Raw genomic sequence first — 26,945 nt, forward strand, 5'->3', positions numbered from 1 at the left:
GGACAAAATTAAAGGTTTTTTTAGATAGCGGATAATTTATTTTTATATTTTTTGCTAAAACTAACAAATATTTAGACAAAATAAAATATAATATTTCTTTGAATAATGTGTCATATGGTAAAGATAATTATTACACAATGTTTTTGGATGATGAATAATTTACTACGTAGATCTTTTGCTAAAACTAAAAACATACTATAGTCATCAGGATTTGCTAGAAAGATAATGCAAATTTTGAATAGAATATGTTGCCAATAAATATGAATTATTTTATGGTGTTTTGGATAATTTATATCCATTTTTTAATGACCAGCTAGTATTTTTTTATTTTTTTTGGTATTTATCAATTTTGGTCAGTAATTCACCACTGTTAACTACCTGATTTTAATCTGGGGAATGATATATAATTACTACAAAGTACAATCAACACACTAATTGATCAAAATTGGAAGCTTGTTCTTTTGGATAAGACATCCACAACTTACTTACATCATTAATACTAAAATAAGTAATTTTATATTTAAGCTTATTATTTGTATTCATTCTTTTTATGAAATATTAGAATTACTTTTGGAAGTTTGTTCTCTTATTTTTTCTCATCTTTGATGTCCGCGAACGCACCGCACCGTACTCGTACTATCAAAGTCCAGACCCTTATTTCAAATATTAATTCCATTTAAGTCTTCAGTTTGTATTTTCGCATCCATATAAAAAGCCAGATTATCAACGATGGTCTATACTTTAGACTAAATCAAATTGTTTTCTTTTTAATTGCCGTTTGGTACGAAATAGAAGAGTGAAAAAAAAAACGAGAAATGTGAGGGAAGAGGTGGCCAGAACACAAAAAGACAAGAGTATCATATCATACCGAACACGTCTTCGTGATCTGATATTCCTGTCTCCATTTATAACCCAACTTATCTTCTTGTTGACCACAAATTTTATATATCTGCACTCTACATAACATTGATTAAAGTATTTTGTTGTTACCACCTCGTTTCTCACATGTACAATAGTTACAAACAGAAGAAAAATAAACATAATCATTTACCTAATCAAATCTCAAATTGTATGAAAACAATTGATCAAAGACCGTCGGTATTATTGGGCCCCAACTGGAACACCCAGGCAATTCAGTTTGGGCTTATTAAATAAATCAACCTCTATTATTTTATTAAAGGCCCATGTAGGAGAACGTCGGAGCGTGAGGGCCACTCTTGGAATTGTTGTTAAGATAAGTTTTAGTTTTAAATTTGCGTATATAATACTTGTATCGAGCTTACAAGTCACATGAGAAGATGAGAAGATATCGTACGTAGTTTTGTGGACCTTAGGATGTTCATGAATAGCATCTACGTAGGGAATCTGTATTGAGGTTGGTTATTATGGCTGGAGACTGGAGTAAGCTTATTGAGCTTTGATATCGATTATGATTTCCCATGTTGACTCTTTTTGCTTAAACATTTTGAGTTAATTTGATAAGAAATTTTTGACAATTTAGAAGCCATGCGACTATATATACTAACTCTTTAAAATTTATTGGCAAAAATGACGATAACCGATAATGTGTACATCACCACAAGCAAAGGCGAGAAAACTCTAGTAAACAGTGGTTGATATCATTAGTCTTCTTATCGTCTTCTAACGGGGCATGGGAACAAACATAGTTGTCTTTCATGGCGTTATATATATGGATTCTAGTCCGGTCGTCAGGTACTGTCTGATGAAAAAGTTGATTGTTCCGCATACAGCAGAAACCCTCAAGCTAAGTGAAGAGTATGTAAGATTTAGTTTAGCTAATGAACTTTCAATCTTCGCTCGTTGGAGACTTAAAACTGTTGTTTATATTCTCGTTGCTAATCGGAAAAAAAAACTTAATGTTTTGCTAATGAGGAAAATTCACAAAAAAAAACTCATGAACGGAGGAGGTTATGCCATTGTTTTGTTGAGTTGTCAAAACACACTCAACAAAACGTACTCTCATGGAAGAAAAAAATAAGAAACACTTTTGATGATACATCGTTCTTGGGATCTTCTATTATAAGTTTGAGGACAACAGAGTCGATGAAAACACTACTGTTTGGTTTCTTGCCTCTGTCATTGTAACAGAAACACACCAGATTCATCATTTCTCCTCCACACGATTTTAAAATAGTTTTAGTAAATAGAGAGTTGTGTATGGTAGTAAAGTATGGGAGAGTGATGAAGACGTGAGAGGCAAACAAAACTCATTAGTAGAAAACAAACAAAGCAAAGTGTTTTGAAACAGTGAAGTAAGAGTTGTTCTGATTTTGGCTACAAAACAAGTTGGCAACACAAAACTCTTAAGTTTTGTTTTTCAGAAAGAATAGAGAGCTGATAAGGACAACTCAAACCACTGCTTTCCCTTTCATTCATTTCATTTTCCAGCTATTTTTTCTTACATTTTACATTGCCTAGGAATATTCAACGAACTTAATCCCTTGAATAACATTATGCAACTCTTCTGAATGCATTTAACTAACCGGAGATCGGTTTAGATGAACCGATTTAAATTGAATACTTTAGTAGTGAAAACCAAGTTGGTAGAATTTGGAAATTCCAAATCCCAAAATATCCCTACAACACCATAGAAGCTACACTTTAGGTGTAAAAAACTATACACAAGAAGAAAATTGAAAAAAAAAAGTTAAAAGAGAGGCAAAGTAAAAAGGGTTGTTGCGGGGAAGCGTGGAGGGTGGCAGAGAGAGAGAGATTCAGACATTGTTTAGTTATACAGTTGTTACTTCAAAACTGCTTTTTGGGTTTTGATTCTCTGTCTGAATATAGACATTTCATATCTTCACAACTTCACCAGTTCCTTATTTCATATATTGGTTGATTCTTTTTTTTTTAAATACATTGATTAATTAACTCTATTTGTTACTTTGTTACTACAAATATAAATGTTAATCTTAGTAAGCATGATATTTTTATTTGACTTTAAAGTGTTGTGTTGAATTTTGTTGCTAAAGAATACTAAGACATGATGATTTAGAACCTATCAGATATATACAGCTTCGGTTTTTGTTTGGATTCGTCAGAGAAAGTATGATGCTTCCAAGATAATTAAGTTGGTAAAATCTGTGGTCGCCCTGGTGGGTGAAGTTGTAAAGCAACTTTCGTATTCGTGGGCAGTGGCTTATATCACCGGCACACCGTCTTTTTATGTTTTAAGAACATTAACAAATAGTCAAGTCTGTAATAAAGGTTTTGTAACAAAAAAAGACTGTAATAAACGTTCATCAAACCAAGTGCGGTTAGGTTCTGGCTGTTATATTTTGCAAGATGGTAAGATGGAATAACAAAGTTTTTAGCGATCTGGATATTGATCCGAGGGAAACACTCGAATTAGCAGAATTGGAATCATCACGCTGGACTGAGACATAGGTAGTAAATGATCCAAGGAGGGGGCATCAGGTACATACCACTTCCACATTAGCAACGTCAGGACGATGGTGCTTCATAGATGGATCATGGAAAGATAAAGATTTATTTTCAGGGCAAGGCTGGTATAGCACTTTACCGGGTTTCGATGGTTTATTAGGGGCAAGAAATGTAAGGGCATGTCTCTCACCCCTTCATTCGGAGGTGGAGGCTTTAATTTGGGCAATGGAATGTAAGAAGAGTTTAAGACAGTTTCAGGTGACGTTTGTAACGGATTGTTCTCAATTGGTAAAGATGGTTTCGGAACCAGAAGAATGGCCAGCATTTGAAAGTTATCTGGAAGACATTAAGCTTTTAAAAAAAAAGTTTCCTCAACTCAGACATCGTTCATGTACCACGGACGGAGAACCTACGGGCGGATAGCTTAGCACATAGTGCTAGGAAGCAACCGTCTTTCGTCGTTCACATGGATGCGGAGTTACCAAATTGGTTTACAAAGTCAATATGAGTCTGTAAATGTTTTGTTTGCTGTCAAAAAAAAAAACGTTTATCAACTGATAATCCAAAGTTTTAGACATTTTGAATATAAATGATATAGATGATAGTATATATAAACTGTTATATATATGACCTGAGAAATGGCGTGCAGTTATTTTGTTAACCATTTCTCACGGATTCCTCGAAAAAATGATTTACAAACCTCAATTCAAGAGTTAAACCAGAAAACATTAGTTTGGGTTTCAAGTTCGATTTGTTTTTAAATTAAAGTCAAAATAAATTGTTAGAAAGAGAATGAGGTCATAATGCTAAAGGGGACAAAAACATGTTATGGTAGATAAGTAATTATCGTGTGACAGGCTGTGTCCATGGAAAATTCTGCAGAAGCTATGACGATTACTTTTATTTTATATTTTTTTTATCAAATTAAATTAATTACGGTAATTTTTTTCATTTTTGCAACCTTTTATAACAGTTATTCACACGCATGGATATCTTACGGCTTCAAAAAGTACAGTATATTACGTCACGCGTGAATGAATGAATGGATATCTAATTGCATATCAGGGTAGTAAATAAGATAAATGGGTTAATATTAAAATAGTTTTGTATATTAATACGGATGTTTTTACACGTGGTTTTGGTCTAGTGGTAAAGGGCTGAAAGCTGTGAATATCATCATGGATTCGATTCTTCTTAGCCACTCGGAGCACTTTAAATGGTAAGAAAATGCAAATCTTGCGGATTTCGTAGTAATTAGTCATTGAATATAGAAAACCTCTCGAATGGTTATAAAAAAAAAACATGTTGTTTCGTTAGACTCATAATGTCTTTTGTGCTTGAAAAAAGCTTCTAACTAATTTATATATTTAAAATGAAAAGTAAAAAAGATAAAAGGTAAGATAGGAAGACACACTTTGTATGTTCTCATGTATTGGGTTGAGTAAATGAAGTATGTTTTGAGTTTTTCTTTAGTTTAAATATGATACAACTAAGCAAATAATAAAAGTAAAGTAAAGGTAGGGTGAAAGAGGAAAGAAGAAAAGATATGAGCAAGGGTAAATGGTGTTTCAACAAATTAGGGTTTAAGGGTTTGAAAAAAAATCAAGCGAGAGAGAAGAGAGTAATAATAATGAAGGAGAGAGAGAGAATGGGCGGGGCCCATAATGTGGCAGGGCATGTGGCTGGGCTTCCAACTTGACCTTGTCGGTTGTTCTCTGCACTGCCCTTCTCTGCAACCCACACACTGTAAAGCCTAATTTCTTTTTATTTTTAGTTAATCTCTTTATATTTTCTTGCACATTCGAAAAACCAATATGGTAATTATTTTTGTTTTTGAGTTGAGTTTTTTTTTTTTACGGAAGTTGTACATTGTTTCAAACTTTCAATACTATAGTTCTGCACTTCTATTCTACTGAAACAGTGTTATGTACTCATAGCTAAAAATTACAATATATATTTAGCATCGGTCTTGGGTAAAAGGTAAAACGCGGTGTAATATTCGCCTTACCTTCCAAGTTTTAGAAGTTATTATACCTCCATTTTAAGAAATTTAAAATAATATTTTTTAAAAAATTTATCTTAAAATATTTGTCTCTCCAAAATCTCAAAACCGAGGATTAGATATAATATAACCGAATTTATTGACTGTTAAAGATATATTTACACTAATTGACAATATATTTTCAGAGAATTATTTTAATAAATTATATTTATATCCAAAATAAGAAAATTATTAAAAATATTGATTGCATGAACTAAGTTATGATTAATTATTATTTATATTTATGTTTAATTTATATCCAAAGTAAGAAAATTATTAAAAATTATCCCAACGATTTTTTAAGCCCAATGACTAATCACTATGAGATCCGCATGATCCGCGTTTTCTTACCATTTAAGGCGTTCCGGATGGTCAAGAAAAATCGAATCCAGGACGGTACTCATAGTTGTGAGCCATTTACTAATTTACTACTAGGCGAAGACCATTTTGTTTGTTTAATTTTATATGGATGTAGTGTTCATTGACTTAGATTTTGACCTGTAAACCATATGAACTTTTCTACATTCAATAGTAAGCAAAAACACAAACGTTCAAATTCCAGTATAAAACAATAATTCATTGACTTATTTTAATGAATTATATTTATATCCAAAATAAGAAAATTATTAAAAATATTGATTGCATGAACTAAGTTATGATTAATTATTATTTATATTTATGTTTAATTTATATCCAAAGTAAGAAAATTATTAAAATTATCCCAACGATTTTTTAAGCCCAATGACTAATCACTATGAGGTCCGCATGATCCGCGTTTTCTTATCATTTAAGGCGTTCCGGGTGGTCAAGGAAAATCGAATCCAGGACGTTACTCATAGTTGTGAGCCATTTACTAATTTACTACTAGGCTAAGACCATTTTGTTTGTTTAATTTTATATGGATGTAGTGTTCATTGACTTAGATTTTGACCTGTAAACCATATGAACTTTTCTACATTCAATAGTAAGCAAAAACACAAACGTTCAAATTCCAGTATAAAACAATGAAAGACCTTGTTGACCCCCCCCCCCCCCCCCCCCCCCACCCACCCACCCCACCAAGATACAACTAAGATCTGTGCCGAGTTGGTTAAAGTTCTCAGGTAGATTACGTAAGATCGTTTGGAATAGTTGACCCCCTCAAACGCTCTTAATTCTATTAATGGGGACGCAAACAATGCAGAAAACAGCACTTATGCATAATGTCCACAGGAAGTATAGATTGAGAGTTGTAGCCTTGTAGGTAAACTTGAATATTGTATACTACTACTTGTTATCTAAAACCGGAGGACAATAAATGATAGTATATATATCTAAAACAAAGATTACGTAATAAGATCACCCGATTACCAATGTAAAATATGATCCACTGGCACAAATTACAATGCTCTGAATTAACTATTCTTAGTGTTTATTTAATCATTATTATAGTTGACTATATAATTATTTATTAGTATGCTCAAAGGGGATTAACTGACGGAACGTACAGACAACAGTCCCGTTTCAGGCTGATTAGCGATTTAGCATTATGCAAAACAACAGAAATAAAAAATGATACGAGTAATTAATTTTAATTATGTATTTAATATTGTTTTCAAAAATATTTTTAACAGTTTTAAAGGATCAACGTACGCACTAATGCCTTACTGTACACGGTAAAAAAGCGAGCTCATTAAAACTTGCGGTCAGAATGTCAATAATTGCATCAATTTCATGCGAGTTACAAATACTATGAAGTTCGAGCTTCAAGTTACTATAGAATCGTGATGCGTTTAGAAATTAACTGAAAAATTTCAATTACCTTTGTTTAATTCTAGTTTCATTCTAGTTTTTTTCTTTGTTACACAAAAAATGTCATTTTACAATTTCAATGCAAATTATATTTACTTTCAACTGAAAATTAATTACAAACTGCATTGGTTTTATAAATAATTTTATTTATCTCAAATACTGTTGGCCAGAAAAATGTAATTAATAAAACAACTTACATATATTTCTACTATTTTTTAGTCTGTGTGAAAAGTGTCAAAATGACACTTATTCAGAAACGGTGAGAATATATAGTAATGTTCTCATCTGCAGTTTGGATCCGCCATCAGATAGATAAACCGGCGATTCAGTCACTTTTTTTTTTTTTTGCTTAAGAATTTGGTCACTAGTTTGATTCTGATATAATGCCAAATCAGCTAATTTGAAACCTACTGCTAACATTAAAAAAAAAAAAACCCCAACAAAATCTGACTTAACCCATGATCGGCTAAGTCTGCTTAAACCCTTCATGTTTTAAAATGTATATTCTGTTATACAGTTTGTAGAATTTAGCAGAATAGTGATGAAAATAACTAAAATAATTGATGTAATACATTGTTAGTTTTTTATATACTTTACAATACACACTATTTTAATGTTTCTCTGTGGTTTAGTTTGTAATTGATATTTTCAGTCACTTTATCATTATTGTTAAGACATCATATTTAAAAGAAAAATTTCCTATAATAGTCATTTTTAAGTTTTTGTCACAAATATAGATTTCAATGAAGAAAATGACCAAAATAAGTTTTATTAAAAGGTAAAAATACATTTTTACCCTAGGATTAATTAATCTAGATTTAGGGTTTAGAGTTAAAGGGTGGAGTTTTGGGGATATTGTTTCAATTTAAAAAAAATAAAAAACAAATATTAAAATTTTCAAAATAAAAAGAAGCTATTTTAGCCATTTTTTTTGTTTTGGAAGCTATTTTATGACAAAAACTTAAAAAATGGTTATTTGAGAGAATTTTCCTATTTAAAACTATCAGGTTTTATTTTTATTCTATAGTTATAAACTTAACATATATAAAATATTAATCAATTAATTTATGATCCATCCGGATTATTTTGTAGATCCATTGACCTGAAAATCGTTGAATCTAAAATATTGATGTAGAGTCAGTGAGTTAGCCCTTTTTTTTTTTATTTCTGCCCATTGTTTTAGTTTGATAAAGTGTTATGATACGTTTTGAATAAATTATAAATGGTGTCTTACTATACAAACTACTTAAATTATAAGGATCAAATTCAGTTAAAAGTTATGTTCTGTTTTCACACTTTTATAAGTTTGTACATTAGTTCAACTCAATGTTAAAAATAATAATACTAACTTTAAAATAGCTTTTGGATAGATTGCTGATCTGAACATATTTAGGGGTCAAAATATTAAAGCAGCTATAAAAGAAAATGCAAAAAAATGAGAAAATACCTTAATAAGTTTTCTAATAAGTATGATAAACATATATAATAGTATAATATATAGTAGGGTATGATATTAGTCTCATCTCTCAAAAAACAAAGGGGATCGTCTCTTATCTCTTTCTCATGGCCTCACCACACGCAACCAAACTGTCTCTTATAATCAGATCTCAAAGGTTGGCTTGTTGGGAGCACTGAGACATCAAACATGGTTTCTTCTCTCTTTCACCCTTAAAAACCAATTAGACCTAAAAATCCCTTTTACAGTATTAATCTTAAAAGTTCCTCTCTCATCATCTCATATCTCTCTCCATTAAAACCATTCACAAGCAAAAAGCTTTGAGCTTTTAATGAGTTTAAGATCCTCTTCGGTTCCTCCTGCAAAAAACTGGGTTGTTCCTCGTGTACTTGCTCTTATCTGTGAGTCTCTGGATCTCACTGTCTTTAATTTTCTTTATTTCCTTATTAGTAATCTCATTATTATGTTCTTTTTCAGACATAAAAAATTAAGCAAACTTCAGTTCATAAGCTTATGTAATAATATCTCCATGAAAATTCAGAAAATTAATTAATTAGCCATTTTTCTTTTGTTAATCTCCTTAATTGCAACTAAATCATTTTCAGGGTTCTAATTTTAATCAAACTCCAAGAAGAAGAAAAAAAAATGGATATGAGAAGCCATGAAATGATAGAGAGAAGAAGAGATGACAATGGCAACAATGGTGTTGGTAGCATTGCAAATGAAGATAATGTCAACGGTAATCACAACAACACTCGTGTCTCTTCTCAAACCCTAGATCATCACCACCAGTCCAAGTCTCCGTCTTCTTTTGCCATCTCCGCCGCCGCTAAAACCGCCGTACGGTACCGGGAGTGTCTCAAGAACCACGCGGCGAACGTCGGCGGAAGTGTACACGACGGATGCGGCGAGTTTATGCCGAGCGGCGAAGAAGGGACGATCGAAGCTCTCAGATGCGCTGCTTGCGACTGCCACCGTAATTTCCACCGGAAAGAAGTCGACGGTGTGGGAAGCTCGGATGTGATCGCTCACCACCACCGTCATCACCACCATCAGTACGGTGGAGGAGGAGGAGGAGGGAGAAGACCGCCGCCGCCGAACATGATGCTTAACCCGCTCATGCTTCCTCCGCCTCCGAACTACGCGCCGATGCACCACCATAAGTACGGGATGAGTCCGCCTGGCGGTGCGGGAATGGTGACGCCGATGAGCGTCGCTTACGGTGGGAGCGGAGGAGGAGGAGCTGAGTCGTCTAGTGAAGATCTGAACATGTACGGACAATCAAGCGGAGAGCACGGAGGAGCAGCGGCGGGACAAATGGCGTTTTCGATGTCGTCGAAGAAACGGTTCAGGACGAAGTTCACGACGGAGCAGAAGGAGAGGATGATGGAGTTCGCGGAGAAGCTAGGGTGGAGGATGAACAAGCAAGACGAAGAAGAGCTCAAGAGGTTCTGCGGTGAGATCGGAGTGAAGAGACAAGTCTTCAAAGTGTGGATGCATAACAACAAGAACAATGCAAGGAAACCACCACCATCAACAGTATGAGGAACTCTCTAATGGTGAGATTATGTAAGAGATTATCTTTTTAATCTATTGTTTGTTGTTGTCTTTTTAAAAAATGTTTTCTAGGTTTTTGTAGCTTGTACGATCTTTGGATCAATCAATGGATGTTTTGTTTGCGTAGTTAATGTTTTCTTTTTTAATTTGGTTTGTTTTTATTTTATTTGTCTGTGTTTTGTCTTTTACCCGGTTCGTACTTGTAATCAGCTTCGTTTACTTGTTAGTTTATGTTTCTGTCTTTTTTTACGTTTAAGCTTAAACTCAAAGATGCTGTGTTGTTACAAAGTACAAACTTAAATATGCCAAATACGATCGACATTGTTATTAACAGTTTGATACCAATCTTACTAAATATATAAACTAATGCAAACATTCTAAATTTGTATTCCTTAGTTTGGATATACATAAACTTGTAGATAAACATTATTTGCTGTCAGCCAATAAAGAAAACAGATACATAATGTAAACACAACAATTTTAGCAGTTTATATATATATATATATGAAGATCTTTTTTTGTATGAGACCCCCAAAAATTGTTATGTGATTATGGTTAAATTTTGGGTTGACCATAATATTTTCATGTTTGTAATTTAATCCATATTATATCTCAAAAATATTAATTAATCTATATTTACTTTTCTCAAGAGGAATACAAAAACAAAATATTTAATGTTTATATAATGTCTGAAATTAGTTGAAAAGATGAATCCATAATTTTAGAATTTTTGCTATATATGATAAATATATGCATACGCAAGTGTCATATATGATCAAAGCTGAGCACTTTATATGTTTGATGTGAGATATGTCCACAATTGTGACCATATGATTTGAGTATACTGTAGATCTGTCACATTCCAGTTTTGTACAAAAACGAAAAAACATGGAAGAAAAAGAAATCTAAAAACAAAAATTGAAGATTCTCACTGTTGAATATAACACAGATGAGGCCAAATTTATATAACTGACGACTTATGTATCTTTTCTTTTGTGTCGTCAAGACCTATGCATCTAAGCTGCTATATGTAATAATTGGCTTTATAAATAATTTTCGAGTTTCTATTTTCTTTTGTGACAATTATGTGTGGGGAACTGTTGATAATTTCTAATAATAATATACTATTATTCTCGTCGAAGTTATGTTTCTTCCTTTGAGAAAAGAAAGTGGGCAAAATATTATACGAAAAAGCTTCCCATATCAAAGTCCAAGTTATATAAAACACATAAGATTTTCTTCTTCAGTCGCGACGTCGTTTCAGTTTTTTAATCATCTATTTGGTTCACCTTTCAAATGGGTCGGTTCGAAGATTTAAAGGCCTCACTTATTTATAACAATTAGCCCCGGAAAGCTCATAAGAATCACGCAAATGTATTATATAAAATATAAATGTTTCCGGCAAAACGATTGGTTTTATTGGAGTTATTAAAGCTCATCATGTGTTTTCTTATTTTTGTGACTTTTCTCAAGTTCAGACGTATCAAAACAGTATAACCTCTTTAAATTACTACTTTATAAATTAATATATACTAAAAATTTCTATAAAATAATATAATTTTATAATTTCAAATTGAATTTTTAGTTCAATTAATATATCGATAAATTAATATCTTTATAAATTAATAAAAAATTATAGTTTTGATGTAGTTTCAACATTATTAATTTATAAAGATTTCACTGTACAATACATGGAAGATAAAATTAAAATATTTGCTCAGTACAAATGATGTTTAAATATAATCCTCAATAAATGGAGGAGAGACAACAAAAATAAATAGATATGCTAAATTAAACAGAACTCGCTTGATCAACGATGACCAAGTCGAAGACGGGACATGCATCAGTCTGCAATAGACTATTGTGTATTCTTCGGAATACATTTTATTTGGAAGAGCAAGTCTTAAGGTTCTCTCTCCTTTTCCTTTGTTCCCTCTCTAAAAATCTTTCGCAGGGGAAAAGTGATGAGATGAATCCTCTTGTTCTCGCCGGTGGTGTTCCGGTTTTGACTCCGGCGTCGCATCTGCCCCTTCGATGGTCGTCCGGCTTCTGCCTCCGGTGCTCTCCCTTCCTTGTCGGTGATGAGCATCCAGCTTCCGACTCCGCATCACATCTTTCACTCGGGAGTGCTTGAGCGGTGGTTAAGATGTTGAATCTCCTATAATTCCAATACAGTCGTTGGAGGTGGTTTTTCAGTGTCGTGGTTAAGTTCCCGGTTGTTTCCGGTGGTCAAGTGCTTTGGATGGTCCGGTGATGACTTCAAGTCGTCGAATTCCGGTGGAGGCTCCTGTTTCCGGTGTGATTCCAGTGGAGGTCCCAGCGGCAATTTCGAGAAATCTGGTGTTATTAGATCGATTGCATGCTTATGAAACTTCAATCTGATGAAGCGAGGTCCTTTGGCTATCCTTGTTGGATTTGATCTCTCGGGTTTCACGACCCAGTCATTTGGGCGTTTGTTGTTTTGGATCATAGTCTCTCCGGTGAATCGGAGCTCCGATGACGATCTCTGACTCGGCGGTAGTAAGAGGTGGATTCTCGTATCAAGGGCATGTGTCTTCTCCTCGCTTCGCGATCGTACGCGTGTTTTCGAGCCTCCGTGTGGTCGATTAGTTTTTTCTGTTTGGGTCTAGCTTGGGTTATAGGTTGTACAATGTTTTATCTTTTGGTTGGGCTTGTTGTATGCCTCGATCCTTTTTCTTGTTCTGAGTTTTTGAAATAATATAAGACTAAGGCTTTGAATGGTGACTAAGGAATGAAAGGAAACACTGAATTTCTTATCATTCCAAAAAAAATCACCTTAGTTTTTTCTTCTTGTTTCTTCCCATTTTTTTTGTAGAAAAATATAGAATGATTAAGATATTAATTAAGCCAATTCCTCGGCACACTTTTTGTATAAATCACTCTTCCCCATTTGCTAAAATAGGAAACACAATATTCTTGTCGGCTTTCAAATGTTTATTATATTCTCCAGTTGATTTAATAATTATAAAAAAATATTTGACTGAGTTTTACTTTCTTCAATTCTTTAATTATAGTAGTAGACAAACACACAATATGAAAGCAAACGATCAATACAAACATAATCAATAATCAGAAGAGTCACATAGTCTTCTGAATCCTTACAATTTAACACGATAAACTTCATTAGATCTTCAAATTTTTCATTAGCCTGTCAAAAAAAACAATACACTATCAACCAGAGCATGTGTAATTAAATTATCGGTTCATGCATGTTGATCAGATTCCAATCACATATTTAATTAGCAACTTGAAGATATCGTTAATTAAAGGTTTCCCAAACTCGAGTTTTGCTTAATTAACTGCTTGTAATATAAATAAACACTATGTCGAGCACCGACCATGGACAGAAGTAGAAATAGCCAAAATATCTATTTATGTACATCTTATCATCATATAGTGTTATGGGCTTCAAAAATATTAAAGATAATTTGCATGTGATCAAGTACAAGAAGAGATTAAATTTCATGTGAACATATCCCTCTTGTGTTTCAATCGGTGTGTTCCTTATAATTATAGAACTTCTTTTTTTAATATATGTATAGAACTTGATTGTATTAGGTGCAATAAAATTTGATTTAAATTTAAACATAAACCATTTCATTTAAGTTTTCTTATGAAACTAGTTTTTTATTTATTTATAAACTATAAGCGCAACTAATTTTCTTTTATTCCGTTTTTTTGTCAACTTTTTTTTTTCTTTTGTTCCGTTTATGTTTACAATATTGAAAAAAGTAATGTTTGGTAAAAAGAGAAGAAGAAACTATTGTGTTGTGTTTTGAAGATCTAACTAAACAAATTACTGAACATGTAAAGGCAAATCCAAAACGAAGCATTTAATCAATATTCCAAAGTTACATGAATAATTTTTCTGGACAAACGAGACATATATAGGCTTGTTAAAGTGAAAAAACAAAATATAAGTAGCTAGTTAATTATATACCTCGTGTTGAAGTCATTGATGCCTCTGGAGTTAGATTCGAATGTCTTGTAGTTGGGCAAAGGGACACGACCGGTTTCGATGTTGATGAGATCTTCGACGAGGATGTCATAGTGACGCTTCACTTCCTCTGCAGATTTCCCTCCGACAGCTTTTGCTACATTGTGCCATCGGTCGGGTGTGTCCTTGTCGTAAACTGCCAAGGCTCTCTCGAACATCTTGTTCTGCTTAAACGTCCATGACGAGCTTCTAGAGTTTGACGCCATTAATGTTACTTGAGGAGAGAGTGAGAATGAAATAGCAATAGAGGGTTCCTTATAAGGAGGAGAAAAAGAGAGTTCTTAGATTCTACAAGTTGGAGAGTTTTTTTAAATTTTATTTTATTTAATTATTCTTTTCATGTTATACTATCCAAATTTAAATAAATGACATTTTGTGACACATTAACGTTCATATATATGGTATAGATACAGCCAACACTGGTGTAGTATTTTCTGATACCTTTTTAATTTGAAAAGTGGAAACAATGTATCGATATCTCAAGTTTTTAAAGAATGTATTGAATTTTATGTTTTTTTTGTGAAAGAATGATATAGGAAAAAAGTGAGAGCTATGTAATATATAGTCCTATATACTCGTATGTTCGCGCCTAAACATGCATTTAACCGTGGAAGCACCGTAGCCTAAGGTTTAAAAGTTTCTACATCCGGGTTCAAATCTCAGGCTATGCAATTTCTTGCAGATCGCGCATTATAAGAGGTCCATGTTTCAATTCCCGGAGAAAGCTATTTATTAAACAATTATGCAGACTATGAAAAAAAAGGCTTACAAGCGATCTTCAATATGGTGCAAATAAATCCGGTCACGCGTAGGTCTTCGTAGGACGGCTCAGGTGATGCAGTTAGGCGTAGATCCTCATAAGACATGTAGTATTGTCGGTTGTCGAATCGTCTATGTAATCTTTCTCATAATTGTAATACTATAATAAATCAGCATTAAAAAATCATGCATTTAACTAATAAGTGATAGTTTGTAAAATAAAAATTTAAGCAACTGAAAACTAGGATGATGTTATAAGCTTACACGTTAAAGCAAAATTATCGAACTGAACTATCATATCTGACAACCAGTTTATACGTAGGGTTGAAGTTGGTAAATTGAACAACTTGGCCTAATACTATGTGATTATTATAAACAAAAGATTATCGCGATGCTATATTAATATAAGTGCCACTACTTGTTTTCTTATATACATGTATTACGTATATATTATTTCACAGTTTTCGATATCATAATGTAAGCCATCTATATACTTTGCGTGATGATTGATAGGTTTAAGAATATATTAGTAGACAATCATAGTGGAAGTATAATACATCCATAGTATTATTGGAATGAAAAGGTTTTGAAATGGAGACGACTGGCCCATTATAAGAAAATGGTAAGATATGCCAATACTTATATTCTCCAAAGCTTAATCGTATGTTCAAAAATGCTTATGACTAAATAATGATAAGCCATTTTTTGAGCATCGTTTCTGGCTAAGTTTACCATCATATTTATCCAAAGCATATTACAAGAAATCAAGATGTTTGATATGGTAGCTTAAAGTTCTCTATTCTCAGCATCAACTAATAATTAATAACTCCAAAAATGCTAAATTCGAACAAATAAAGGATTCTATATGTCATCATCATCTTCATCACCTTAACCAAAGTTGGTGGATATTTTTTTCCTACAAATCATATTCGTTACCAATTCGAAATGATCAAAGATAAAACATTATTCTCCGGGACCTTGAATCTCATGACTTTATGTGTGATGTAATTAATGGAAGAGAACCATTTGGATGCATGACAAGCAAATTTACAAGAACCACCAAAACTTTCATGCAAAAGAATAAGGACATAAGAGATATTATCGTTTCCTTTTGTGATAAAATTCCTATATCCAAATCTAATCTATTTTCTGTTATATATACTTCATGTCTAATGTCGACCAAATGACAAAATAAATTAATAATTTTCATGTCTAACAATAACGTTAAAGTTGTCCAATTTCATTGGTATCCCATTTTATTAATTAGAGTCAAATGTTTTTTTGGAAGAGAAATATTGGTCATTTTAGATTCGACTCACAGTACAAAAAAGTCAGATATACTCCACGGTAATTAGGGCTTAACACGGATCGGATATCCAAATTTTTTAGAGATATTTGTGATTTGATTCGTATATTACGGATACCAATTTTTTGATTTGCTTTGCTCCGTATATCCGTAACATACGAAGATAAAATTTTAGAGGTATTTGTGATTTGTTTCGTATGTTACGGATATTAAATTTTTCGATTTGCTTTGCTCCGGATATTTGTAACATACTTACAGATGTATCTTTTCGTTTTAGTTAATACAAATAATCTAGAAAAAAATCGAGATAAATTTGTTTTTTAAAATATTTTTACATGATATATAATTAAAAATAAAAAATAAAAGAAGCAATGAATATGTTTGTAAATTTTAAAATTAGTTATAAAAAGACAAACTTAAGAAAAAGTTATAGATATCATAATTTTTTTCCTTTTTAATACTTTTATAAGTAATAATGTGAATAAAATTAATTAAATCATACGTTAAAATAACAATTACAGAAACTCATACATTTAAAATTACATTTAATCAACATATATATATATATATTTATTTATTTATATAGCTGTTAGAGCAGAGCATATATCCAGTTCTTAAAATTTTAGTATTTATGATTTGCTTCGTTTATAATGGATTTTGATTTTTAATATTTGCTTTGTTTCGAAACTTTATGGATATCAAGAATTTTCGGATCGAATCGAAGCAAATAACGGATCGAATCAAATTTAACGGATAAAATGCTCAACCCTAATTGTAACATTACTAAACCGAAGTTCAAAACGCTGGATATACTCTGGGGAGAGGGCCCTTCATCCTCTCTCTCAAAGTTCATCGGCTCAACAACAAGTAAACATGGAATCAGGTCCACTAAATACAAATACGTCACAGAATAGATGTATTTGAAAATAATTATCAAAACAACGCTTTGTATTGGAGAGATAGTAACACTGCATAAAAATAGTTCAAGATAGAATTACGTCAAAATCTCATAAATATTAATTCAGTGCAGACGTAGTAATTAATTAAACGCCATCTTGCAGTTAAGTTATAATATCTATTAAACAGTTTTATGATCACGCCGTTTGATCAAGAACTTCATGTAGATTGTTGCTTTAGAAACATTACACAAATATTTCAAGATCTAGAATTTTGTTGAAACATTTAGGTTCTTTATAAATTAATCACGAGTCGAAATATGGTTAAGGCTCTTATACTGAATGCAGTTCTAAATGAAGAATTTTGATAAAGGTCAGGGCTCATATCTGCAAATATAGAGAGCTAGAACCCAAGTCTCTGTACCATTTTTTTTCTCCCAAATCTGTCAATAGATAGGCTTATATTTTGGTAGGTTTCTTTTTTTGATGTGTACTCTCTGTTAGGGCTAAAAAACATTGAGAAGCCTGAAATATGTCAGTCACCGTTTATCAGAATTATCTAAAAATCTCTTTATGAGAATATTTTTCCCCATTAAGCTATGGTTTTGGTTTGCATTAGTATGTTGAATATCTTAAACACCTGTTTCAAGAAGACTCAAAAGAAATTATCTTGTATTCAGTTTCAAGTTTCCTGTTTGTTCCTTGCTTCTTCACAAAGCTCTCTGTAAACCTAAGGAGCAAACTCACAAGTTGGAACAGAGATACCAAAGATAACTTCAATGGATAAAACGATCACTTTTCTTTACCTGCATGAAAAGTTATCTTTTCCTCTTCACACACAAAGCCACACATATACATACAACCACACATACGAATTAAGACACACCAAATATTTATCTCTACTCTCATTTTTACCCACTTTGACATCTCTTTTACCATACATACTATCATGCCTCCTTTCCGTTTTAACATTCCTTTCTTCTCCTACGGCTCTCCTTCTCGTCCCTCTTCATCAGGGACTTCTTCTTCCCCATCACCACCCCCAACGCCTCCTACTTCTTCCCGCCCTCCTTTCCGTCCTGGTGGCATTGCTCAGCCGTCAAAGCCAGCCACGTCGCAAGAAACAAAGCCCAAGGTGTCACCTTCGCTTTCTAGGGCTAAAAGCAATGCTGGTGCCATTGCAGCTTCTTCTTCTGCATCTCAGTTGCCTTCTCGCGGTGCAGCCACGCCATCGCGGCTGGCGAAACAGAGTAACCAATCTGGTTCTCCGGTGAAGAAACCTGAGTCTGTGAGGGAAGAGGAGCAAAAGGTGGGGATGAATGATAAGTCATCAAGAGAAGTTATAAAAGAAGCTGGTGAGAATAGCAATACGGTAGCAGAGAAGCCTCCGGTTGCACGTTCAGAACAAAAAGAAGCAAAAGAAGCTCAGGAGAAGAGAAGGAGAGAAGTAGAGAAACTTGCGGTGGTAGATAGGGATTCAAAAACAACTCAGGAACAGCAGAAGAGCAAAGAAACCGAGAAACTTGCACCGGAAGAAAAGAAGAAAGGTCTTAGTAAGAATATGGAAGAGAAAACTAAAACAGCTCAGGAACAGCTGAAGAGCAAAGTAGCTGAGAAACTTGCAGTGGAAGAAAAGAAGACGGGTTTTCAAGAGGACACTGAAGAGAAAACAAAAACAGCTGATGAAACGGAGAAACTTGCGATGGAAGAAAAAGAAAAAGCTCTTCAAAACCACATGGAAGAGAATTCAAAGACAGCTCAAGAACAACAGAGGAGAAAGGAAACCGAGAAACTTGCGGATCAAGAAAAGAAGAAAGTTCTTCACAAGGACATGGAAGAGAATTCAAAAGAACAACAGAAGAGCAAACTTGCAGCGCAAGGAAGACATACAGCTCTTAAAACGGTGGGTAGAGAAGATGCGACGCAAAGCAAAACCACACAAAATATCACCGCAGCAAAAGAAGGATCATCGTCAATGAGCAGAAAGATCAAAGAAGACATCAGAGACGGACTTAGCAAGCTAACTTGGGGAAAAAGCAACGGTGACAACGAGAAATCCGTGAGTGTCTTCACTCTAACAGGCGAAAACAGAGGAGCCAACATGGCAATAGGTTCTGAAAAAGACAAGAAAGACGGCGAGGTTCACATTCGCCGTGGATATAAAACTAATCCAGACGAGAGCCCTGAGACCACAGCCACGGAGACCGAAGGAGGAACAAGACCATACCCTAAAGACAACGTTGAAGAAGACGCTAGGGTTAGGGCATACGTGAACGGAAACAGTCAGGGGGTCAACAACTCGATTATATGCGATAGTTCAGTGCAACAGAACGATCCAGGCATTCATATGAATTTGAAGTTTGAAAAATCTATGAAAAAGGATGAAACTGTTAGTCCACCGGAGAATGCGGTGGAGAAAAAACCGGCGACGGAGAAGGTGTTGAAGTATGAGCCGAGGGTGAGGAGGAGATGCTTGAGAGGGTTGCTTGCGGAGACGAGTGAGTCGGATCCGGGGAATCCTTCCAAGCCTAGGAGACATGGTTGCCGCTTTACCTGTAAAGACAAAGATATAGAGAACACTTAATCATGTAAATAATTTTATTAAATTATGTAAATGCTCCATTTGATCATTGGCAAAAGGGAACAGAACATGGAGTATGAGTTCCTACAAATGTTGTTGTTTATTCAGTGAATCGCACCATTGAATGTTTAAAACACCACCAAAAGAGTCTTTGAAACTTGTGTTATCTAGAAGGTTTGACCACCAAAAACAGGATTTTTCTCGCAATGCTTTTCGATTTTTTTTTATATTTCTAGAAAAAGAGTAATTTCAATTATTTAACTAATTTTAGTGAAAGGATCATTGCGTTAAGCGAATACTGCATAGGAAAAAAAAACAAAAATTTTGTTTAAGAACAAAAATTAATGTTCTAGAAAAGTGATTTAATTTGTTTAAATAATTTATCAAAAAGGATAACTGAATAAGCTAAATACTATACATAAAGGAAAAATAGAAAAATCAATCGCATGGCGTGACGTATGAATCGGAAGAGAGAGAAAGTAGACACACTAAACAAAAGTCAAAAGCAAAGACTCTTCAGACAAAGGCTAATTCCGTAATTTAACAAAATGGAACGCGGCACGGGTGCTATATATTATATTGACCCGCCGGCCTAAACGTGACCATAATAATTCAAAAACCCTTTACCAAAAACAACACAACTCACAAAGAACAACAACATCAATGGCGACGGAGCAAAGCAAGATTCTGGTGATCGGAGGAACTGGTTACATCGGAAAGTTCATCGTCGAAGGCAGCGCCAAGTCAGGCCACCAAACATTCGCTCTCGTCAGAGAATCCTCCCTCTCTGACCCCGTCAAGGGCAAAATCGTCCAGAACTTCAAAGATCTCGGCGTCACGATACTATACGTAAGATTCTTGGTCTCTAAATTCTATCAAACGAGCAGATCCATGATATGTATTAGTCAACCATATGTTATACGCAGGGAGACTTAAGCGACAAAGAAAGCTTGGTGAAGGCCATTCAACACGTTGATGCAGTCATCTCCACCGTTGGTCTCTCTCAACTCATGAACCAGATTAATATCATTTCTGCTATTAAAGAATCTGGCAAGCATATTAAGGTCAGTGGTGTTTTTATTTCAAGATTGTAAACAATACGTTACAATATGTTTTGTTGATGTGTTTGGTTACGAGTTTACAGAGATTCTTGCCTTCTGAGTTTGGCAATGATGTGGATCGAACGGTGGCGATTGGACCAGCAAAGTCGGAGTTCGCAATGAAGGCTGAGATCCGCCGTGTCGTTGAAGCTGAAGGTGTACCTTACACATACGTGATCAACAATTGCTTTAATGGATATTTTTTGGCTACACTTGCTCAATGTGAAACGAGGCTGACTTCTCCTCCTAGAGACAAAGTCACCATCTATGGCGATGGTAACGCTAAAGGTAATATATTGAGAGAACATGAAAATCTGATTGACAAATAGAGTTTGTTAGTTGTTACTAGAAATCGATCTAGACGGCAAATCAGACATAAGCGAAACGCCTAATTACTCTAATTACCGTCTAACGATTTTTTTAACATTGGTTAAATGAAAATGCAGCCATTTTAAACAAAGAGGAAGACATTGCTGCATACACCATGAGAGCTGTCGATGATCCAAGGACTCTCAACAAGACTGTCTACATAAACCCTCCGAAGAACATTGTTTCGCAGAACGATGTAGTTGCCTTGTGGGAGAGCAAGATTGGTACAACTCTGGAGAAGACTTACGTTTCAGAGGAAGAACTCCTCAAGAAAATACCACGTGAGAGAGAGATAATTTCACAATTGTTTTAATACAATGCATACACAATCAAGATAATGAGATTTGCTAATGCACTTGGAAACGTTGTTGATGCAGAGTCACCACATCCTCTGGATCTTCTGTTGGCTTTGAATCATGCCATCTTTGTGAAAGGAGATCAAACGTGGTTTACAATAGAGCCTTCCTTTGGTGTGGAAGCTTCTCAGCTTTACCCTGATGTCAAGTACATAAGCGTCGATGAGTACCTCAACCAGTTTGTGTAAGAAGTAAAGGAAATGTCTTCGCCTTGTGGCAACTATTTACTGTAATGAGAGATTATGACCATTGGTCTGTAATGCCAAATTTAATAAGACATAGTTAATGATTGTTGATTGCATCAAGAGGTGAACCAAACTCTTATCAAAAACAATGACACACGGGTATCGCGCATTTCATTATAAGGTGAACAATAATAGTCTTTCTAAGCAACATAGCTCGAAGGGTATGGTCCACTTACTCGTTCACATTCCATGCGCAACCCGCGACCAGAAACTCTTTCTTAGCTTTGGCTTTCTTGAATGACACTCTCGGCTTAGCTACGTACATTGGTCAAGCTCTTGTGAGCCGCACACATGACCAACCCCAAGACATAGCTGTTTATGTACGGTGCAGTTCATTTTTATTTCATGCTTTATGAATCGCATTTGGATCGCACCACTAACCCCAAAATACGGCTGCTTGTATGTTTTATGAATCGTATTTAAACGGCACACCAACCCAAAAACAGGGCAATTTAATTTTACAATCTTTTAAAAAAATCATATTAGTTGATTTTATCCACTTATACAATTTTAAAAATTATATTCAATCCAATTAATATTTTTATTCAATAATTATACAGTACTTCTTGTATTGACTGATTCAGAATATCAAACTGTTTGTGTTGTTTTATTCATTCAATCGACTTGAGTCTTTATAAAACGTTAGAGATAAACTCTAGTCCTAAATCTTAGGAGATAACTCTTATCGTTACAAGTCTATCTTTATCTCAAGAATATTCTAGCTTATCGCTAATACTCCCCCTCAAGGTGGTGCGAAGAGATTTCGAACGCCCATCCTGTCAAGTAGGTAGTGAAACTGTTGATTTCCTAATGGTTTAGTTAGTATGTCGGCCAATTGGTTTGTTGTTCGAACGTGCCTTGTAACTATCGAGCCATCTTGAACTGCATCGCGAATGAAATGACAGTCGACTTCAACGTGTTTGGTTCGTTCGTGAAACACCGGATTCGCTGCAATGTGAAGAGCAGCCTGATTGTCACAGTACAGAGAAGTAGGAGCCAGTTGTCGAATGTCCAGACTCTGCATCAGTTGTATAATCCATTTGAGTTCACAAAGAGTTAAGGCCATAGACCTGTACTCTGCTTCGGCTGAGGAGCGTGATACGACGCCTTGTTTCTTTGTTTTCTAAGACACGAGCGACCCGCCTAACATGATAACGTACCCGGTTAGTGATCTTCTGGTGATAGGACAAGCAGTCCAATCTGAGTCGCAATAGGCAGAAAGAGTAAGATCATTATGAGCGCTTAAGAAGATGCCTTGGCCGGGATCCTTTTTGAGATATCGTACAACGCGGAGAGCTGCATTCCAATGTCTCAGTCTTGGCTTTTGTAGGAACTGTGCTAGAGTATGAACCGCATAGCTGAGGTCTGGTTTCGTGACTGTTAAGTAAACTAAGCGCCCAACTAGTCTCCTGTACTTAGTTGGTTCAGAGAAGAATTCGCCTTTGTCACGAGCCAGTGTTTGATTTTGTTCCATTGGCGTGTCTATGGGCTTGGTTCCCAGAAGACCACATTCAGCTATGATGTCAAGCGCATACTTCTGTTGTGATAGATAGATGCCTTCTTTGTTTCGGGAGACTTCGATGCCAAGAAAGTATTTCAAAATCCTGAGGTCCTTCATGTGAAACTTACGGTTAAGATACGCTTTGAATTTAGAGATGAGATCAGAATCGTTACCACCAATAATCAGATCATCGACGTAGACTAGTACGTACACGATTGACGAACCTTTCTTCAGGGTGAATAAGGAGTAATCAGAGTAGTTTTGTTTGAAACCAAAATCTTTCAGCACTGATGATAACTTGGCGAACCAGCATCTCGGTGCCTGGCGCAGACCGTACAGAGACTTTCTTAACTTGTAGACTTTGTTTGGAGAAGATGCCGAGAACCCAGGTGGAAGTTTCATATAGACTTCATCGTCCAGATCACCGTGGAGGAATGCGTTGTGTACGTCCATTTGAAACAACTCCCAACCTTTAGCTGCTGAGATTTCAAGGAGAATACGTACTGTGGTCATCTTGACTACTGGCGCGAAAGTTTCTTTATAATCAACGCCCTCCTCTTGTCGATTTCCCAAGATAACTAGGCGAGCTTTAAAACGTTCAATAGTGCCATCTGCTCGATATTTGATCCGAAACACCCACTTGCATCCAATAGCTACTTTTCCTGGTGGTAAGTCAGTAACGTCCCAAGTGTGATTTTTGTCGAGTGCATCTTCCTCAACAAAGACGGCGTTGTTCCATCTTGGATCGCGAATGGCTTCGTTGTAGCTGATTGATTCATGTTCGATAGCCACTTTTGCGAGATAAGCCTGATGTTCAGGAGACAAGCGATGAAACGATACATAGTTAGTTAAGGGATAAGGAGACTTACTTGAGGACAATGATGCTGGGTCGGAGTCGAGAGGAGCGTAATGGGGATCTTTAACTTGTGCTGTGTAGGTTACGTATGGCTTAAGTAAGACTGACGTCTGTTTCTGTCGTCTTTCTCGACCAAGTTCTGGATCATTGTTTGGAGCAGAAGGTTCTGGAACTGTTGTAGTGTCAACTGGAGGCGTAGCTCCCCCTGAAGGAGGTACGATCGGCGGCGTAGCTCCCCCTAGAGGAGGTACGATCGGCGGCGCTTGTTCTTGTACTTGTTCAGTCTCAAAGATTGCCGGATGAGGGAGTTGAACATTGTGTTCATTAATATCGATGGCCTGAGGTGGTGTTTCAATAAAAGGAAACTTGTCTTCGTGAAATACGACGTCGCGGGAGACAAATGTTTTCTCTGTTTCTAGATCAAAGACAAGCCACCCTTTCTTTCCCATAGGGTAACCAAGGAAGAGACATTTGGTGCTCCGGGTATCGAATTTGTCTCTGTTTCGTGTGATGTTTCTAGCAAAGCAGATGACGCCAAAGGTTCTCAAGTGGTCGTAGATGGGAGCTTTCCCGTGAAGGAGTTCATAGGGCGTCTTGTAGTTCAGTAGCTTGTTTGGTGTTCGGTTGATCAGGTATGAGGCGGCTAAAACACTTTCTCCCCAAAAACGTATCGGGAGGTTTGCTTGAAACATCAATGCATGCGCCATGTTGATGATGTGTCTATGCTTGCGCTCCACTCTACCGTTCTGCTGTGGTGTTTCGACGCAAGATGTCTGGTGAACGACACCTTGTTCGGAGAAGTAGCTGCGAAGGCATGTGAACTCAGTTCCATTATCGCTTCTTACTGTCTGTATATGTTTCTTGTACTGTCGCTCAACATAGGCAAAGAACTTTTTGATAGCTGTTGGTGCTTCTTTCTTTTCGAGCAACAGTATAGTCCAAACTGCTCGAGAATGATCGTCTACTATTGTTAAGAAGTAGCATGCGCCGTTGAGAGAAGGGGTTTTGTAGGGTCCCCAGAGGTCGCAATGTATGAGAGAAAAAATGTCATCAGCTTTATTATTACTTTGAGGAAAAACACCGCGGGTTTGTTTAGCCCGAACACAAATGTCACAAGACTTTTCAAAAGCTCCTATGTTATGAGAAAAACTGCCAATATCTGCTAAACTAGAAAGCACAGCTGATGACGGATGTCCTAAGCGACGATGCCATAGTTCACGTGTTTGGAGTCGTCCAGCAAGACCTGCGATTACGCCAGTGTAGTGGTAGACCCCATTACGCTCTTCACCCGCACCAATCAAAGTCCTCGAAGCTAGGTCCTGTATCACACAAAACTTTCTAGTAAATAACACATAACATGCGATATCACGTAGTAACTGAGCAACTGATATAAGAGTGATAGAGAGATGTGGCGCGTAGAACACGTTTGTAAGAACAAGACGTTGTCCTAGCTGTAAGCTGCCATGTTTTGTTGCCCAAGTGATATTGCCGTCTGGTAATGAGATTGGACAGGCTTGTATGGTGGAGATGTTGGTAAGCAATCCGATGTCTCCAGTCATGTGGTGAGATGCACCGGAGTCTATGATGATATCATGTTTTCTGTCTGTACCATACAAATATAGTTTGTTTCGCTTACCAGAAAGTTTTTCAGTAGAACTCTGCTTCTGGCCGTTCAAGAAATTTGCGAGTGCTGCTAATTGGTCTGCGGTGAAGTTTGGAATACCTGATGGTTGAGATTCAGATTCACGAGTCGTTGCATTGTTTGCTCGAAAACCTGAGCCACGGCCACCGCGTCCTCGTCCTTGTATTGTTTTGTCTGATCATCTGCCTCCAGTTAATTTGCTTTTGTCGGTCCACCATTCGGGAAAACCAACGAGTTGGAAGCAGTTGGTTGCATTGTGTCCCGTTTTTCCACAGTGTGTGCACGCTGTAGATGGACGTGTAAACCTTGTGGCTGATGCTTGTTCCAGAGGACGAGAATACGTTGTTGCAGATAAACCCACTGCAGAGATTCGTTCCTCGTTAACTTTCATAGAGTTCAAGTGTCTTTCTTCTTGAATTATCTGAGAATACACTGTTTCAAGTGTCATATCGGTTTGTCTACTGAGGAGGTTTGATCGAACTGTCCCGAATCGAGAGTTATCTAATCCCATAAGGAATTGATGAACTCTAACTTTCTCCTGACTCTTTTCGTATTTCACCATTGAGCTTCATTCAGCGTTTTCACAGCAACATGTGAAACCTTTGTCCAAGTCAGCAAGGTCGTCCCACATGACTTTGAGTCGTCCGTAGAAGATTTCAACTGTGTCACCATCTTGCTTGCATGCTGTTATATCTGCGAGGAGTTGATGAAGTCGAGTGTCGTCGTTGACTGAGAACCGTCGCTGAAGGCTTGCCCACATAGTTTTAGCACTATCAACGAGAGAGATGGAAGGTCGTAGTTTTGGTTCATTGCTACTATATATCCATCCGATGATCATTGAGTTGACCATGTCCCACTTTTCTGCATCGTCAGAATCTTTGGACGGTCGTTTTAGAGTTCCGTCAATGAACCCTGTTTTTCGTTTGGCACGAAGAGAATTGGTCATCAGCTTCGCCCATCTTTCATAGTTTCCACCGTTGAGGAGGATCGGTGTCTGTACTTGCCCAGTGTTATCGGCTGGATGCAAGTAATATGGCGACGCAAGTAATATGGCGACGCTAACTTG

At 35.8% G+C, this 26,945-nt stretch overlaps 4 protein-coding genes across 4 annotated transcripts; 3 read left to right on the forward strand and 1 right to left on the reverse strand.

Moving 5' to 3' along the window:
• The first annotated feature begins 8,717 nt into the window (after window positions 1-8,717).
• LOC106403030 (zinc-finger homeodomain protein 5-like) lies at window positions 8,718-10,499 on the forward strand. The gene is made up of 2 exons (XM_013843869.3): window positions 8,718-9,094; window positions 9,299-10,499. Exon 2 carries the CDS (start codon window positions 9,339-9,341, stop codon window positions 10,236-10,238), a length of 900 nt encoding a protein of 299 aa, XP_013699323.1. The 5' UTR covers window positions 8,718-9,094; window positions 9,299-9,338; the 3' UTR covers window positions 10,239-10,499.
• A 2,731-nt stretch (window positions 10,500-13,230) lies between these two features.
• On the reverse strand, window positions 13,231-14,508 carry LOC106404734 (protein RADIALIS-like 6). Its single transcript, XM_013845417.3, has 2 exons — window positions 14,212-14,508; window positions 13,231-13,419 (listed from the first exon to the last, which is right to left on the reverse strand). Exons 1-2 carry the CDS (start codon window positions 14,472-14,474, stop codon window positions 13,395-13,397), a joined length of 288 nt encoding a protein of 95 aa, XP_013700871.1. The 5' UTR covers window positions 14,475-14,508; the 3' UTR covers window positions 13,231-13,394.
• Window positions 14,509-17,998: 3,490 nt separating this feature from the next.
• On the forward strand, window positions 17,999-20,017 carry LOC106404653 (caldesmon). The gene has a single exon (XM_013845355.3). The coding sequence runs from the start codon at window positions 18,179-18,181 to the stop codon at window positions 19,811-19,813; it is 1,635 nt and encodes a 544-aa protein (XP_013700809.2). The 5' UTR covers window positions 17,999-18,178; the 3' UTR covers window positions 19,814-20,017.
• A 383-nt stretch (window positions 20,018-20,400) lies between these two features.
• On the forward strand, window positions 20,401-21,924 carry LOC106402809 (isoflavone reductase homolog P3). The gene is made up of 5 exons (XM_013843605.3): window positions 20,401-20,659; window positions 20,737-20,874; window positions 20,955-21,198; window positions 21,357-21,560; window positions 21,657-21,924. The coding sequence occupies exons 1-5, from the start codon at window positions 20,474-20,476 to the stop codon at window positions 21,821-21,823; spliced, it is 939 nt and encodes a 312-aa protein (XP_013699059.1). The 5' UTR covers window positions 20,401-20,473; the 3' UTR covers window positions 21,824-21,924.
• Window positions 21,925-26,945: the final 5,021 nt, after the last annotated feature.

The sequence above is a fragment of the Brassica napus genome, chromosome C6 (assembly GCF_020379485.1).
Source record: "Brassica napus cultivar Da-Ae chromosome C6, Da-Ae, whole genome shotgun sequence".
In the NCBI taxonomy this organism is placed as follows: Eukaryota; Viridiplantae; Streptophyta; class Magnoliopsida; order Brassicales; family Brassicaceae; genus Brassica; species Brassica napus.